This window comes from Hippichthys cyanospilos, chromosome 16, assembly GCF_059441005.1.
Source record: "Hippichthys cyanospilos isolate Australia breed blue-spotted pipefish chromosome 16, RoL_Hcya_1.0, whole genome shotgun sequence".
In the NCBI taxonomy this organism is placed as follows: domain Eukaryota; kingdom Metazoa; phylum Chordata; class Actinopteri; order Syngnathiformes; family Syngnathidae; genus Hippichthys; species Hippichthys cyanospilos.
The window spans coordinates 8287032-8301749 of NC_142384.1; the positions used below are offsets into that span (position 1 = coordinate 8287032).

At 37.2% G+C, this 14718-nt stretch overlaps 2 protein-coding genes across 7 annotated transcripts in view; one reads left to right on the forward strand and one right to left on the reverse strand.

Annotated features, from left to right (window-relative positions):
- Positions 1-14718, forward strand: part of LOC148410393 (uncharacterized) — a 58187-nt gene that overhangs the window by 3773 nt on the left and 39696 nt on the right. The gene's annotated exons all lie outside the window — the stretch shown is intronic.
- Positions 338-5746, reverse strand: LOC148410394 (uncharacterized). Of its 4 annotated transcripts, none has more exons than XM_088436062.1 (9): positions 5612-5746; positions 5403-5506; positions 5180-5314; positions 5036-5078; positions 4140-4184; positions 3671-3715; positions 2331-2433; positions 2016-2084; positions 338-1946 (listed from the first exon to the last, which is right to left on the reverse strand). In XM_088436062.1, exons 3-9 carry the CDS (start codon positions 5243-5245, stop codon positions 1922-1924), a joined length of 396 nt encoding a protein of 131 aa, XP_088292188.1. In that variant the 5' UTR covers positions 5246-5314; positions 5403-5506; positions 5612-5746; the 3' UTR covers positions 338-1921. The 4 variants fall into 4 exon arrangements, with proteins under 4 accessions (XP_088292188.1, XP_088292187.1, XP_088292190.1 ...); XM_088436061.1 differs by having other exon boundaries at positions 3662-3715; XM_088436064.1 differs by lacking the exon at positions 4140-4184.

Consider the following 14718-nt stretch of genomic DNA (forward strand, 5'->3'; position numbering starts at 1 on the left):
ACCAAAATAACAAATACAATATTATTCATGTCATGCAATATATATATATATATATATATATATATATATATATATATATATATATATATATATATATATATTGAAAGTACTTTTTCATCATTGTGTAAACAAATATTTGTGTGTCATTGTTGTTGTTTTTTTATGGGTATGCATTTGTGAGTCTTAAAATTTCATTTCTTTTAAACTTTCTCCCTCCCTGTTTTTTTTTTTTAATTGAAATGTGTAGTATTTATTTGTTTGTAATCATTTGTAACCTGGCTTTAAACAAAGTTGCGCATTTTGATATGTATAAAAATGAAAGAAGTACACCAGAATATTTGCTGTTACCATTTATTTCAATCTTCCCAAATATGCAGTCATCTGCATCCACAGCTTTGAAGTCAAACACAACAGCAAAAGTTACAGTATAACAATGAGAGAGGGAAAATGATTACAGTATATCATATAATTGAAGTGCCCTTTTCCAATAAGCAATTAACAACACATCAAAATAATTAGCTTAACATAATATTTTCTTTGCAGTTTTGGAATTAAGTATATAGTGTGGATTCAACTCAATAACATTGTTGTGGTATTTGTTATTTATTGCCTAACATGTTCAAACTGTGGCAAATAATTCTTTAATTGGATCAAATTCTTGTTTTGTGAAAAGTTCTAGTATGGGTAATTTTTCTTCAAAGAATCTGTGTGCATTTCTTGCATTTTGGAAAAGAGCTTTTCATATAAAAAAAAAAAAAGAATGATTGGAAAAAAATTGAAGAGGAACAATAATGCTGCAATCAAGGGCTGCTACTATATGTGACTCTAAAGCAGGCGTGTCCAAACTTCTCCTAATACAGAAAACTAGAAAGACGTGGAGGCCATGCCATTAATTACCTTGGTACATACTAATTTAATGCTGTAAAATATATGCAGGGGTTATGCAACGGTTTCGACTTACGATGTTTCGAGGTTACGATGGTGCGCGGTAAACAATTGGCCATCATAATGGAAGTGAAATTAGATATTATGAAGTGGTCTAAAAACGGTGAAATGCCAACGAACAACTTGCTGCACGCAATAGTTCGAGAGCGATGTTCCATTTTGGGTTTTGTTGATGTAATAAAAGTGACGCTTTTTCACAACGTTGTCTTCAAACCGTTTTATTACTTTTTAAAAATAGCATTGCAGGCCATGTAAAGATGTAAATTTAGTGCCGTGCCGCAAGTGGCCCCTGGGCCATAGATTGGACACCTCTGCTTTAAAGCAATAAAAACTGAATAATAATGCATGTAAGTTGGGTTATTAAAGCTTAGCGTGGCTTAGCATGATTATTTTTGAATTAGTTGAAGCATGACTAAAACTAAAAGTCTGACGGCCAACATCATCATTATTATCATACTGTTATTATCATTACTATTATTATTATTAAAAAAATAGTTCTATTTTATGGTCTTATGCATTTAATAAACCCCGAAAACCTGGCTGCACGCTCAGATTCCGCATGCTTTAGTCCAACTCTACTTGAAGTTAACCGCAGCATAATATCAAGCTATAATATCAAGTCCCATAAAAAGTGAAAAAAGCTTAAAAAGTGAATCAAAAACATAGTATATAACATAGTATAGAAAGTGGTATACCTGTATAACTGTTTTGGTCATCAATATACCAAAGGTACACATCATGAAAAGCAGTGTATAATGTGTCTATCACATAATATTTTTTAGAATAATATATTATCATACATAGTTTCTAAGGAAGGTCTGATATCTCCGCATCTGTGTTTAACTTGTGCCAATGCACTGTAGCTTGAAAATGAAATATTTTGTAAAGAAATACGTTTGACTCGTATACAGTCAAACTGATATATAAACTGATATACAGTCGAGAAGAATTGACTCCGAGGCATAAAAGAACCGAGTCAACGAGAACCATGGTCCGCTGGCCTGCACACAAGGTCATAAACAAAGTCAACATGACCTCAGCCTCACTTTTCTTGTTTTTTTTAACCTTACCTTGACATCATTTCCTGTAGTTCAATTTTGTCTTCCTCTGAGATGTGGCCCGTGCATGTTTCCCCACACCTTGAGAACAATGAAACAACTTTCAAACCCTGAACTCGAACTATTATGATCAGCAATGAACTGAAGAAGTCGTCCAAAAGTTGTCCCTCAAGTGTAAGTGACAACAGAAAAGGTTCCAGAGAATATTACATTAATATTACAGTACAAAAACAAATTCACCATATACTGTTGTTGTAAAAAGAAAACATGTCACTGACTGGTGAGTTGTCACGTGACATGGAGAAATGTAGAAAAGTTTCATCTCACCTCATTTTGGTGGTCTTCCAGCGCTGACAGACCTGAAGTAGGATGAGGAGTAAAGACAACAACGCTCCCACAGATCCAAAGAGCGCCACCATGATTTTGCCAACTACAAATACAGACATTATATAGGGGGAGACAAGAGAAGATGTTATCAAATTATTGATATTGAGGTTGAACTGCTATTTTACTTGCCACCAGGAAGTACTCTCCACAACTAAGTGCAATCAGGCATGTTACTGTTGTGCTAGTGCAGTATTCTAACAATCTGAGTGTGTTGATGTTATGTGGAAATATGTTGTGCTGCTCTTATTAACATGCAGGCATGTTCAGTCATTATTCAGGAAAATAAGGTTTAAATAAAAACTAAACATTTAAAAAACTTCCATGTATCATCTTTTGGCGTGAATATCTGATGTTACAACCTGCAGCTGATAGTCCAGTGCAGTTTATAAATTAAGATTTTGTTTTATTTCATGTTTTTTGTTGCTACAGCGTATAGTCAGAAAAATGTGATAGAAGAAATGTCGATTATCGAAAAAAATGAAAAAATAATTAAGTGGAGCTTTGTGATTTGGTATGCTGTGTTTATAATTTATAATTTAATAACAATTTTAAAAAATCCAAATACCAAAAGATCCAATAACCGTAGCCCCATGATCAAATATTGAATGATCAAATATTTGCAGATTTTAAAGTAGCAAAAATTTATGCCATACACACCGACAGAACAGAAGCTGTATAGATTTTGTTCAACTCCAGTAATTAGTAAAAGCAAAGATCTAAGGTACAAATGAATGTTTATACTTGCATTGTAGATCGGTAACCCTCGTGGGTTTTGCCTTTCATCCCATCCTCAACACTAATTGGTTGATGCCAACAGCGCATTTAATTTGTTTTGTTTTTTTGAGAGGTATGCAAGTACTATAAAATACACACTGATGACTGTGTTTTCAATGAAAAAAATAAAATAGCATAAATTGTCCGTAACAATTTCACCGTAAGATGGCTACCTTCTGGCTTCAGCCCCGGGCGTCCTATTGATAGTCCTTGGTCTAAACCTCCCATATTTCTAAACCTCGTCAAACGTTTTTATCATCAAAAATGTTCAGCCAATTTGAGACATCTTGGAAACTATTTTTTACAGTCGGCGCGTGGTATAACGTGGTCAGGTTGGTAGCGAGTAAAATGACAGTCAGTATTAGCACCATGGTTCTGAGCAGCCACGACATAGACTTGCTTTTCCACATCATTTTTTTCTTTTGCGCCATTTCTGGTACACTTCTATATTGCCATCACACAAATACCTCTTGAGTTGAGTTTATCTAAATGCTTACCGAACTGACCTGCTGTAAGGCCTTTAGGATTTTCAGGGATGTCCTCATTCGTTTCTGTGCAAGGAAAGACAGAGTTTACAGTTTAAAAAACAACAACGCTTTTTAAAAAAATCATATTCAGGCAGTATGTTGACTTGAAACTGCATGGCCCGATAAAATTTTCAAATAATCTATTTTTCAAAAAATCTTTGTGTAGTTGTTTGATCATTCCTGGATCATTTTCTTTCACTTCATTGTCGCAGTATTTTCGCCAAGACATGGCATACTCCTGCTAGTGTGATAACTACCAGTGTGATAGGTGCTCGTGACATGTTGAACTTTGACCTGTTATAGCCATCTGGGTGAAATTTCAGCTCCCTCATGTCTTTCAACTCTTTCCCTTTGATGTGAAGTGACTTTGATGTAAAAATCAAAGGATTGAATGAAATACAGTGGGCCCCCGTTTTACGAGACTAATCTAAATGCTTACTGAACTGACCTGCTGTAATGTTTTTAGGATTTTCGGTGATGTCCTCATTCATTTCTGTGCAAGGAAAGACAGAGTTTGCAGTTTAAAAAAAAAATCATATTCAGGCAGTATGTTGACTTGAAACTGCATGGCCCGATAAAATTTTCAAATAATCTATTTTTCAAAAAATCTTTGTGTAGTTGTTTGATCATTCCTGGATCATTTTCTTTCACTTCATTGTCGCAGTATTTTCGCCAAGACATGGCATACTCCTGCTAGTGTGATAACTACCAGTGTGATAGGTGCTCGTGACATGTTGAACTTTGACCTGTTATAACTATCTGGGTGAAATTTCAGCTCCCTCATTTCTATCTAAATAATGTTAAGGGATTAATGTGGTTTAGTAAAAAAAAAAAAATCAGCACAATGTTTTAAACCTTTTTTCTTCAGGTAGAAATGTTTAAAATATTGGTCCGCCTGTGTTCATGTTCCAGATTAATTTATGTTTACTATGGATTGTTTTTTTTTTTTTTACGATTCACTTGATCAAAAATGTTTTGAGAGTATTGAGAGTTTTATTTTGGGCATTTTTATACACTAAATTCTGTTTGAGACTAACCTTGTTACCTGTATAAACTCTGTAAAAAGAGTTTTATTGATATTGATTTTTTTTTCTTTTGATCATGTTAAAAAGTTCAAAGGTATACTTATAATCTTTTTTTTATAGTTTATGATAGAGTAAAAGATGTATGTGCGGCGCATCTCATGTGAATATAATCATTAATTAAATTGGGAAAAATCAAACTAATTAGAGTGACCTGTTAACCTATTAATCGATTATTTGTCCTGTCCCTAAAACATCAACACAATCACACACGCGCACACACTAACATTTACACACGTGCAAGACTTCCTTTCTCCCTTACCAATGGCTTTTTGTTGCTCACACTCTTCTTTATATTCATCACCCTTAGTCGTAGAAAAATAGTAGAGAAAAAAAGAAAGTATAATTGGTCATGACAGGATTCACAAAATCACAGCAGGTTTAAAAGGCAAATAACAGGACTTACATCGTAATACCTGATGGTCACTGTAATATCCCTAAAAACATTGGTTACAATCGAAGTCTTATCCATTCGAACTACTTCTTCACTCGTCTTAATGATCGGTGGGGTTACTGTGTAGTTGCCACGCGCAATCAATTTCTGAAACAACCCAACATGCGAGCAAGTGTTAGCTTCAGGTGGCCATTTGAAGAAAACATCATAAGAATCAAGGTTGAAATTCAAATACCTCATTCAGATGTACGTAAATTTGACCTGTGGTGTTCGGAAGAGGATACTTGAAGACACCTTGACTTTCGATATCCTGCTTGAAGATTTTTTTCTCCGCGCACCCTATTGGAAAAGTTTTTGCTTAGTCACTCACTCATCGAGAAATGTTTTACTTGATAGTGTTAACTATGCACCAAATGCATGCCAAAACAAAGGTTGTTAGTTTACCATTGTCTCCGCTGGCAGTGACAAAAAGTTAAAATGAACTGAAACTTAAAATGAACACAAATCTAATTGTAGTCATTGTTTCTAAAACCAAAACGCGTTCTCCCTGATGCTAAAAAATGCTTTCTTCCTGTATGACGCAAGAGTACATCACACCGCCTTATCTTCTATATTTCCTGTAAGGCAGGAAGGTGTGTCACACAAAAGCGCGGAACAACTAAAATCATTCTAGACAGCAGCAAAGGAGAGAAAACAAAAGTAGATCATTTAAGGAAGCAGAAAGTAAAAAGAAATAAAAGTAGTTTTGTAAGACTGTACAGTGAAATGAATTCAAATTGTTTAAAAGATCTAATCATTAGGGAAGAAAAACACTTTTTTTTAACCTGAACTCATTTACAATCTGTGCTAATGTCACTTCTGTTAGCAGTGAATTCTACTTGTGTGCAGCATAAGAGGTAAACCATAAGCAAAAATGTTAAATCTGTCCTACAGCTGCCTGGGAGTCAGAATAGACGCTTTAGGACTGAAATAATGTTGTGCTGCAGAATTCTGAATGAACTACATTGTTTGATGCGCTTTTAAGGGACTTCACTTGGAGGACTGTTACAGTAATCGCAGTTGCTAGCCGTTGAGCACAGGCTAATTTTCCAGGTGTCTACTAATATATATGTGTAGAAAAACAAAGAGTACAGTGGACCCCATGTTATAGCGCCCCTGGCTTACTTCTTTTTCATGCTGGATGATGTGGAATACTGAGTTATTTCGTCCCTTCTTTATGGTATTTTCCTGGTTTTGCGACAAAACCAACTGTCATGACCCTAGGGGCTTGGCTGTATTAGTGTTGTTTTGACTCCGTCTGCGGGTGTTTTTAGGTAATGGCACTTATTTTCTGTTGCCATCAATGCATCCATGCAATGCGTCACTACAATGCTGGTTTGCTATTGGTCGGCCTCGTTTGTTTCAAAATGGCGTAATGGTGAAGCTTTGTTCTGTCGCGAGTGGTTACAAAACCGTATTTATTGTGCCTTCTACTGCTTAATTCGAACTTGAATGGGTTAGCCATGGGTCCTAAGATTGCTAGTGATGTTAAAGATAGAAGTAAGAATATGAATTATATGGAAACAATCCTGGAGATAACCCTTACGAGGGAATATGGGCATAACAAGCGCCACTCAAAGGTAAAAAAAATCCTTTCTATATTTTTTTATGATGTTTTCTGATTGTATACATGTATATCATATATACGTAGCACTTGCTATACTATTTTGGAACCAATTTTTAATATGTATGTACAATTTTGATGTTTTTACCTGGGGTGCTAAACGCATTAGCGATTTAACATGGGTTTGGATTGCTCGCCATACGGTGAATTCGCCTTACGAGCCTAACCGCGGAACGGATTAATCTAGTAACACGGGGGCTCACTGTATTTAAATTCACTCACTTCCGCAAATATCTACAGTTTTTTAAAAGCAACATAAAATATAACAAAAGTGTATATTTTGGGGGAGGGAGCAATGTTCCCTCTAATTTTCACAGAAACTCCCTGAGCAGGCTTTGGATCAAGGTGATCAACTTCAGATATGCACACAGTGAGTCGCCGTGTGCATATCTGATGTCGCTCCAAAGTGACCACATAACTCATATTTTTGAGCAAGGAAGAAGGGGGGCCCTGAGTATATCCAGGGGCCTAGTTGCGGCCCTGGGCTGAGCCACAGCAAAAGCGGGACCATTCGTGGCTAGTGCTTTGATGATGCAAGGCAGCTCTTTTAAAAAAAGCACATTTCTTTTTTTTACTATGGCTTGGAGTGTTGATGTGTCGCTGCTCGTTCGTGATTGGATGAATAGTGTAAGTGAAACTTATCGTATGATTGGTTGGACACTTGTCACTCGCTGTCACAATGCAAAATAGTACTGATAACAATATTATTGGTCTAATTAATCAGATGAGGTTTAGTATTAGATATTACTTATTACGTTTATATTGCATTTTGTTTTATGTGCAGCATAGATTTTCTTCTGCGCTGAGAACGTGCGAGCAGTACGCAATTGCGCACACGCGCAGTGTAGCGGGAACACTGGTGGGGAGCAAGTTGAACTCTAAAAATATGGATGATGGATGGAAGTCAGGCAGGAAGAGAGATGGATGGATGGATGGATGGATGGATGGATGGATGGATGGATGGATGGATGGATGGATGGATGGATGGATGGATGGATAGATAGATAGATAGATAGATAGATAGATAGATAGATAGATAGATAGATAGATAGATAGATAGATAGATAGATAGATAGATAGATTATAAAATGTCAAAAGGCTTTTGGCTCTTAGTATGCATTTTTTTCTTCCTTTGGGTGCCGGTCAAAATGTCTCTTCGCCGACCTCTGTTCTTGTTTATGCGACTAACCACGAGGGGGTGCCCTTGTCTGACACTTGAGTAGAAACTGTGCACATAGGCAGTTATGCATGTTGTGTACTGTATAGCTACGCTCTGTGGAGCAATATTAATAGAGTACCAAGTAGTTAACGAAAACGTTTCTTAATCTGGCTTCTTTGTCTTCTTTATCACAATTGACATGAAATGTACACATTTTACTTGATATTCAGAAAGCACAAGCACGGTCAACCAAAATTTGTTTTTTGTGAGTATTTTTGTATGTTTGTTTTTTTTGGAGGGGGGAGGGGAGGGGGTAGGTTGCCTCCATATTCTCAAACCAGACATGGTAGTTTCAGCTAAGAGAGGATTTTGAAAAATGGATGTATTTGAAAATATAACTCATAAAAACTCATGATAAAAAGAATCTCAAGAAAAGCCAAATGGTTTTTGATCTAGACTATCCCATGGTAGCAAACGGAGGCCTCTGTCACACGCACGCATGCACACGCACCGTGTGCAAAGATAATGCAGGAGCCACCTTCATTGAGAGCGCATCTTCTCTGGTCCACCGACAAAACACAAACCGTAGTCTGTGTCACTTGATGTGGGCCTCTCTCTTATCACTCTCACCACTTCCCTCCCTCCATCACTCCATCCACCCTCCCTCACTCTTCCCTCCATCATGTCATCAACGGCAACATCATTATGACACCCATCTAGGTGGGTTTCTTAATTAAATAAAGGCTGTTTAGGGTTAAGTCATTACTATGCCGGTGGTGATTCTCATCATTACTTTTGTAGCGAGCCAATTCAGGCCTTGCTATTTGGAATAATAGGCCACAAAAAAGGGGGAGGGGGGTTCGCTGTTATGAGCCCAGGTTAAAAACAAAAAGTGGTCACTATTGAGAGCGTGTGAGTTGGGGAGTCAATGGTGAGGCCAAGCCACATTGAGAATTCTGAGCAGCATTGGAACAAAAGCGCTGGCTGCTTTGCGCGCAGCTTGACTTCGTCTGGACTCACTAGGACTAAAACATCTACAGAGATAACATATCCGTTTTCAGATAGAATATATCTTTTTTATAAAGGGGAATTCAAGTCAAAAAATGTTTTATTGCATTCTGATGAATAAGTTCAAATCCACCTGGCTGTGTGGAAGTTTGCATGTTATCCCCGAGTCTGCCCGGGCTCTCTCGGGGCACTCGGCTTTCTCCCACGTTCCAAAAACGTTGCATGGCTTGTGAATGGGACACTCTAAACTGTTCTGAGGTCTGATTGGGTGCGTTAATGGTTGTCTGTCTCTGTATACCCGGCAATTGGCTGGCAACCAGTCCAGGGTGTCCCCCGCCCATTGCCCATTGACAGAGGGAATAGGCACAAGCGGCTAGAGAAAATGGATGGATGCATGGAAGTAAGTAATAATGAATTATGTATCAAAGTTTTCAATTAATTTAGATACTAATTAATTAATGTACCTACTTAAATACTAAAGTAATTGATTACTTTAGGTACCAAATGCACTAAAAGTACCTATAGTCATCAATTATCTCATGGAGTACTAAAATATTCAATTACCTTTGGTACTGAAGTACTAAAGAACTCGGGATTGATCAGTTTTAATGTTCAGAGTAATTTATTAGAATTTAATTAATTTAGCACAAGCCATTTTATATTAAAAATATAAATAGGTATCTTGAATTGAAGGTCTGGACTTTTATCAAATATGGCATTTGGAATAAATAAGTCAAGCAGCAAACACCACCCATTTTTATCCATAATCAAGAGGCGGGGCCATTTTGGCACTTGCTGTCAACTGAAAATGACTTCATAGTGCCTAAGGGCTCAGTTTGCAAACAAGAGTGGGGGCCGGAATTTCTCATTACCTGATTTATGTTACCGCCCCCTCCCTAGTTCACTTTAAAATATTTTGAGGTATGAATAAGAATGCATTGATTACTTTTCCATTCTAATGAGAACAGCTTCTTCAAATACCCTCGAGTCAAATTTGGAAAAAAAAGAAAAAAGAAAAACGACTTCCTGCTCACAACAGTGATTGAACGTCAAACAAGTTTTTGTTGATGCAAGCACCAATTGCAACCTGTCATCTGATTTCCTCATCTGCCCTTTCACAAATCCTGGGAACATAATTTGAGAATATAATATTTTTTTTTGTTGTCCGGAGGCACATGTTGCTCAATGTCAGAGAGCAGAGCAGTCCACTTTCCAGCGCGGTCTCCTGAGAGGGATCTCTGTCAAAAAACAAACGTCTCCGTTTGAAGTGTGGCCTCCAGTTCAACTTGTTCTGCCTTTTCACCCGCCTCCTCAGGGCCGGTTTTCTCTCTCTTACTTGTTTTCTCATTCTAACGCTCTTCCTCTCAAAATAACATTAAAAAGTAAATGCAAGTTGGAATCTTTTTGTGCAATACTTTATATATGTACAGTAGGTGTCGGCGGATGTGCTATCCACTCGGCTAACGGTTCTCAGGGCCTACAGGACATGAGATTTTTACAGCAAATTTTATTTAATGCCATGACATGAACGGTATATTTTCTTTTCAAATTAAGAGCCCATAGATTGGAACATAAAACAACTTATTTCTAAAGTATGTTATAGTGAGTCTTTTGCGAAATGTTGTAAAGTTTCACAAAATATTCTGGCAGAGATGATTTTACACAATATATTTTCTGGAGTTGCATAATAAAATATGCCAAGAGATACCAGTACAAAAATACTGTAGTTCCTAAACCTTATTAAATTAAACAAGCATGGCACAGCATTCTGTCATTAAGTAATTTATTTTCCATCCAAAATGTGCTGATTAGTGGGTACAGTAATCTATCGCTACATTGCTGTTATCTTTTTGTCATTTTCTATTGCATGTTTATGTTGTTGTTTTTTTTCTGCAATTTTTCTTCCTTTTAAGTCAGAGGAGTCTAAAAAATAGTAATTGTATTCGTTAAGAAAACTCAAACAAAAAGAGGGATAAAAAGGTGTAACTCGCTATGTTTATGTTTTTTTCTCATTCCAAGTCAGACTTGACAGAAAAATAATCAAATTTATGTACCATATTTTTTTGGGGGGGGGACTAAAAGGCGCACTGGATTATAAGACACACAACAACAAAAATTGAACAGAAAATCTATTTTTGTCACGTATAGGCCATACTGCAATATGAACTGCAGGTTGTAACTTCAGATATTTTCATGGAAAGATGCATGGAAATAAACTTCCACACTGCCTTATTAGAGCAACATCATGTTTTCAACACAGACTGATGATCATGCTGAATTTTGAGAAAAATGAGCAGCACCAACATGTTTTTAACATTGACACCAAAACGCTTTGATTGTTAGAATGCTGCACCAATAAAACAGGAACATGCCCGATTGTGTTTCCTAGTGGAGAGTGCCCTCTGGCGGCAACAGCAATTCAAACTCAAAATCAATGCTTTTATAGTGTCTTCTTCTGTCTCCCTTTGTTTACTGGGAGATTGCCCCCTGGTGGCTCGTATCTTTTTAAAGAGTGCCGCATTGGACTGTGAGTGGCAGGGTTGAAAACATAAGAAAAAGGAGACAGTTATGGACCCAATATTTTAATAGTTTTTTTTTAATAGTTTTAATAGTTTTTGTAAACAAACATAAAGGGTTTTAAAAAAAGTGTTAAATCTCTATTTAACACATTTTAGTTTTCACTGGGTATTTTACAGGGGATACTGTACCTTGCTGGAAAAAATGGACAAATCAAAAATATTTTTTGTGAACCTCTGCACTGGGCCCACCATACCATATAAGCAAAATCAGAACTGTATGTCCTTTCTGCCTCTTGTGATTCAGGACTGGCCCAAGTCTCACTACTGTATTTGTTCGGCTAAAGTTCATGTGAGCGTGTCTTGTTACAGCCCTCCAGTTCTTGATAAAGGCCACATTGTGCAAGGCAATCCCATCAGAAACAATTGACATTTCAAAACTGAGACCTTCTGTTGTTTCTTTTCGTCACTTGTAAATATGCTTTAACACGCATCCACACTGTACGTAAAGTACCTCCACCGCCATGCACCCTTTCAACCATTCGCCTACTTAAAATTCAAATTGCAATTGACACGACGGCAGGTAGAGAGCATCAAGGCCTCCGTAAATGACAAGCCGATGCGGCGCTGTAAAAAAATGGCAGTCAGGTCGGAACGTCTATCACTGTCATGTTTGGTTAGGGCAGCACCTTGCGTAGCTCTTCACACTCGGTTGAGCCCCGTGGTTAAATAAACAAAGCTTCGTGTTTGGTTTCGCCGCGGATCAGCGCAGCAATTGGGCGCTCACCTGGAAAACTGGAGAGTAAAACGGAAAACCGAATGAGACAATCACACTGCGTTTCAAGGGAAAATACTTAGAAACAGACAACTTTTTTCCCCAAGGACCGGTCATTTGCATATTGTTTATACTTATTAAAAGATGTAACCCACCAGAAAATGTCAACCCCTGTACTGAGCAGCCGCCGAATTTTAGTCATTTTAACTACTGGTAGTTTAGTTGATTTGCATATTTAGACAAGCTCTACAAGCTCTTTTTTAACTTAAACATAAAGAGAGGACCACAAATAGCCCCCACGCCATGGTTTGGACACCACTGCCATAGAAGATTGATTTTTTTTTGCAATATCAAAATTTGCTCATGTGTTATTCGATCCACCTGTTAAATCCCTGCTATGGTTAGCTTAGTCAGTGTCCAAGTCCAAGTCCAAGTCCGAGGCCAAGATTATATTTGGCACGGAAGATATTGAAACTTGGCAAGCAATGATTAAAACAAAATACAAGAGATAGTTGATGAAAAGGTAACGATGGCCCCATTCCATATAATAGAATTGTTGGGGGGGGGGGGGGGGGTTATATGCCTTGGAGGCAATCTAAATATAGAGAGCTTCTCAATTTATTAGTTTCACACAAGGTTTTTGGATCTATCTTAAAATGCCACGAATTGAGTTAGCATTTCTATGGTCGGATATTGTTTCAAATCAGAAGTACCAAGCAACTTTAGAGGACAAAAATTCATTCATTTAAAACATGGAATGTACATTCTCAAAATGTTAGCTCAGCAACACAGAATGCTTAAAGCTAAATTAAGCTAACTCAGGTAATTCATTGTAACACACACATACATAGAAAAACAACAACAAACCATGTTTAATACTCCCTTAAATGTTTGGTTCATGTGCAATATGTGATACAAACTCAAATAATAAACATATTGTCCCTCAAATATCAGAATAAATGTACTAAGTGTGGCACTAATGCAGCTTTAATTTAGCTAGCTTGCGAGGTGGATCGGTGGGTAGAGAATAGGGATAAAATCTTTAGATAGCAGTCAAGCTAACGACGGAGATGTTGGATGGATTAGATCCAATACATGGGTGTATAAAATACATACTTTTATATTAGTTATTGTCTAGTCTGAAATTAAACTACCGACTAATCATTGACATTAGCATAAGTAGTCTAGATGTTACTTTAAGGCTGTTTAAATACCCCAACCCTTTTTTTTATTTATTTATTTTTTTTTAGTTTGTTGAGATTGCCTTTTAGATTGCCATCTTCCTAAACATTTTGCGCACATGCCGGCTCTTGTCGAAGACAGCTGCTAGCAGTCTAGACAGACAAGAGGGCACTTCTGCACATCCAGGCCTGGGATTGTCTCCCTTTCATTGCCGTCATTCCTCATCTTTCCCAAGTGGAGCTCGCCTTCACAGGCTTTTCCACCGTTGTCATCATTTCTCCCCACAAGCGAGAGGAAGGGAAAACATAATTACAGGACAGAGGCAACCATAACTCAGCGGCACCTAAGGTTAACACTAATAACAATAGCAACCGGCAGCCGTGGCATTGTTTCACAATTACACCAAATGACTGTAAACGATCCATCTTAAAAAGTTGCTGCGGTCCACCTGTTGCTCCTACGCCTCAGGAAAGGGAATATTTATTTTAAGAGAAGGACATGGATGATCATATGATGGCAAAGAGAGAGTAATATAACCACTATTTACTAAAAGGTAAATTACCGTATTTTCCGCAGTATAAGGCGCACCTAAAAGCCTTAAGTTTTTTAAAAAGCTGATGGTGTGCCTTATATATGCATCAATATTGGGATTGGGATCCGTAGATTGGGAATGAACTGATAAAGTAAGCTTTACCTGTTTCTTGTGTGTTTATAGTTGAACAAGGTTGCTCATATTGACATTTGAGTTATTATGCGATTGAGAGTTTAGAGTTATTATTTGAGTTATTATTGTTATTACTTTGAGTATTACTGTATTGTGATTGAAGAAGTTTTAAAATATGCCATTAACTGAGGGTGCGCCTTATAATCCGGTGCGCCTTATATATGGAAAATGTTTTAAAATTTGTCATTATTTGGGGGTGCGCCTTATAATCCGGTGCGATTTATAGTACGGAAAATACGGTACTTAAATCACCCCATTCAAGACTTGCACTTGACTACAGGAAGAATATCGGAAAAACCCCGGACAAGTAGCACTTTTCAAAGATGATTTGAATCTGTGTATCAATTCTTCCATTCACAATACACGATCCTCAGATTTTAACTTTGTTTTGTGTGTATGCTGAGTGACTGCCGCATTAACACTACTACAGAATACTGGCTAGTAATTGCCAGAATATAATAGCAATTACCAAGCATTCATCCATTGACTAATGCTAATGTTCTTCCGCAAAAAGCCGACGCTAA

Bases quoted from the DNA above. Each gene is read 5' to 3' on its own strand.
- LOC148410394 (XM_088436061.1), bottom strand. From the start codon at position 5,245: ATGGATAAGACTTCGATTGTAACCAATGTTTTTAGGGATATTACAGTG. The intron at 3,716-4,139 runs GTCAGTTCAGTA...TTCCTTGCACAG, and splicing joins TCCTAAAAACATTACAGCAG to AAACGAATGAGGACATCCCT. The intron at 1,947-2,015 runs GTAAGGTTAAAA...CCTTGTGTGCAG, and splicing joins CTACAGGAAATGATGTCAAG to GCCAGCGGACCATGGTTCTC.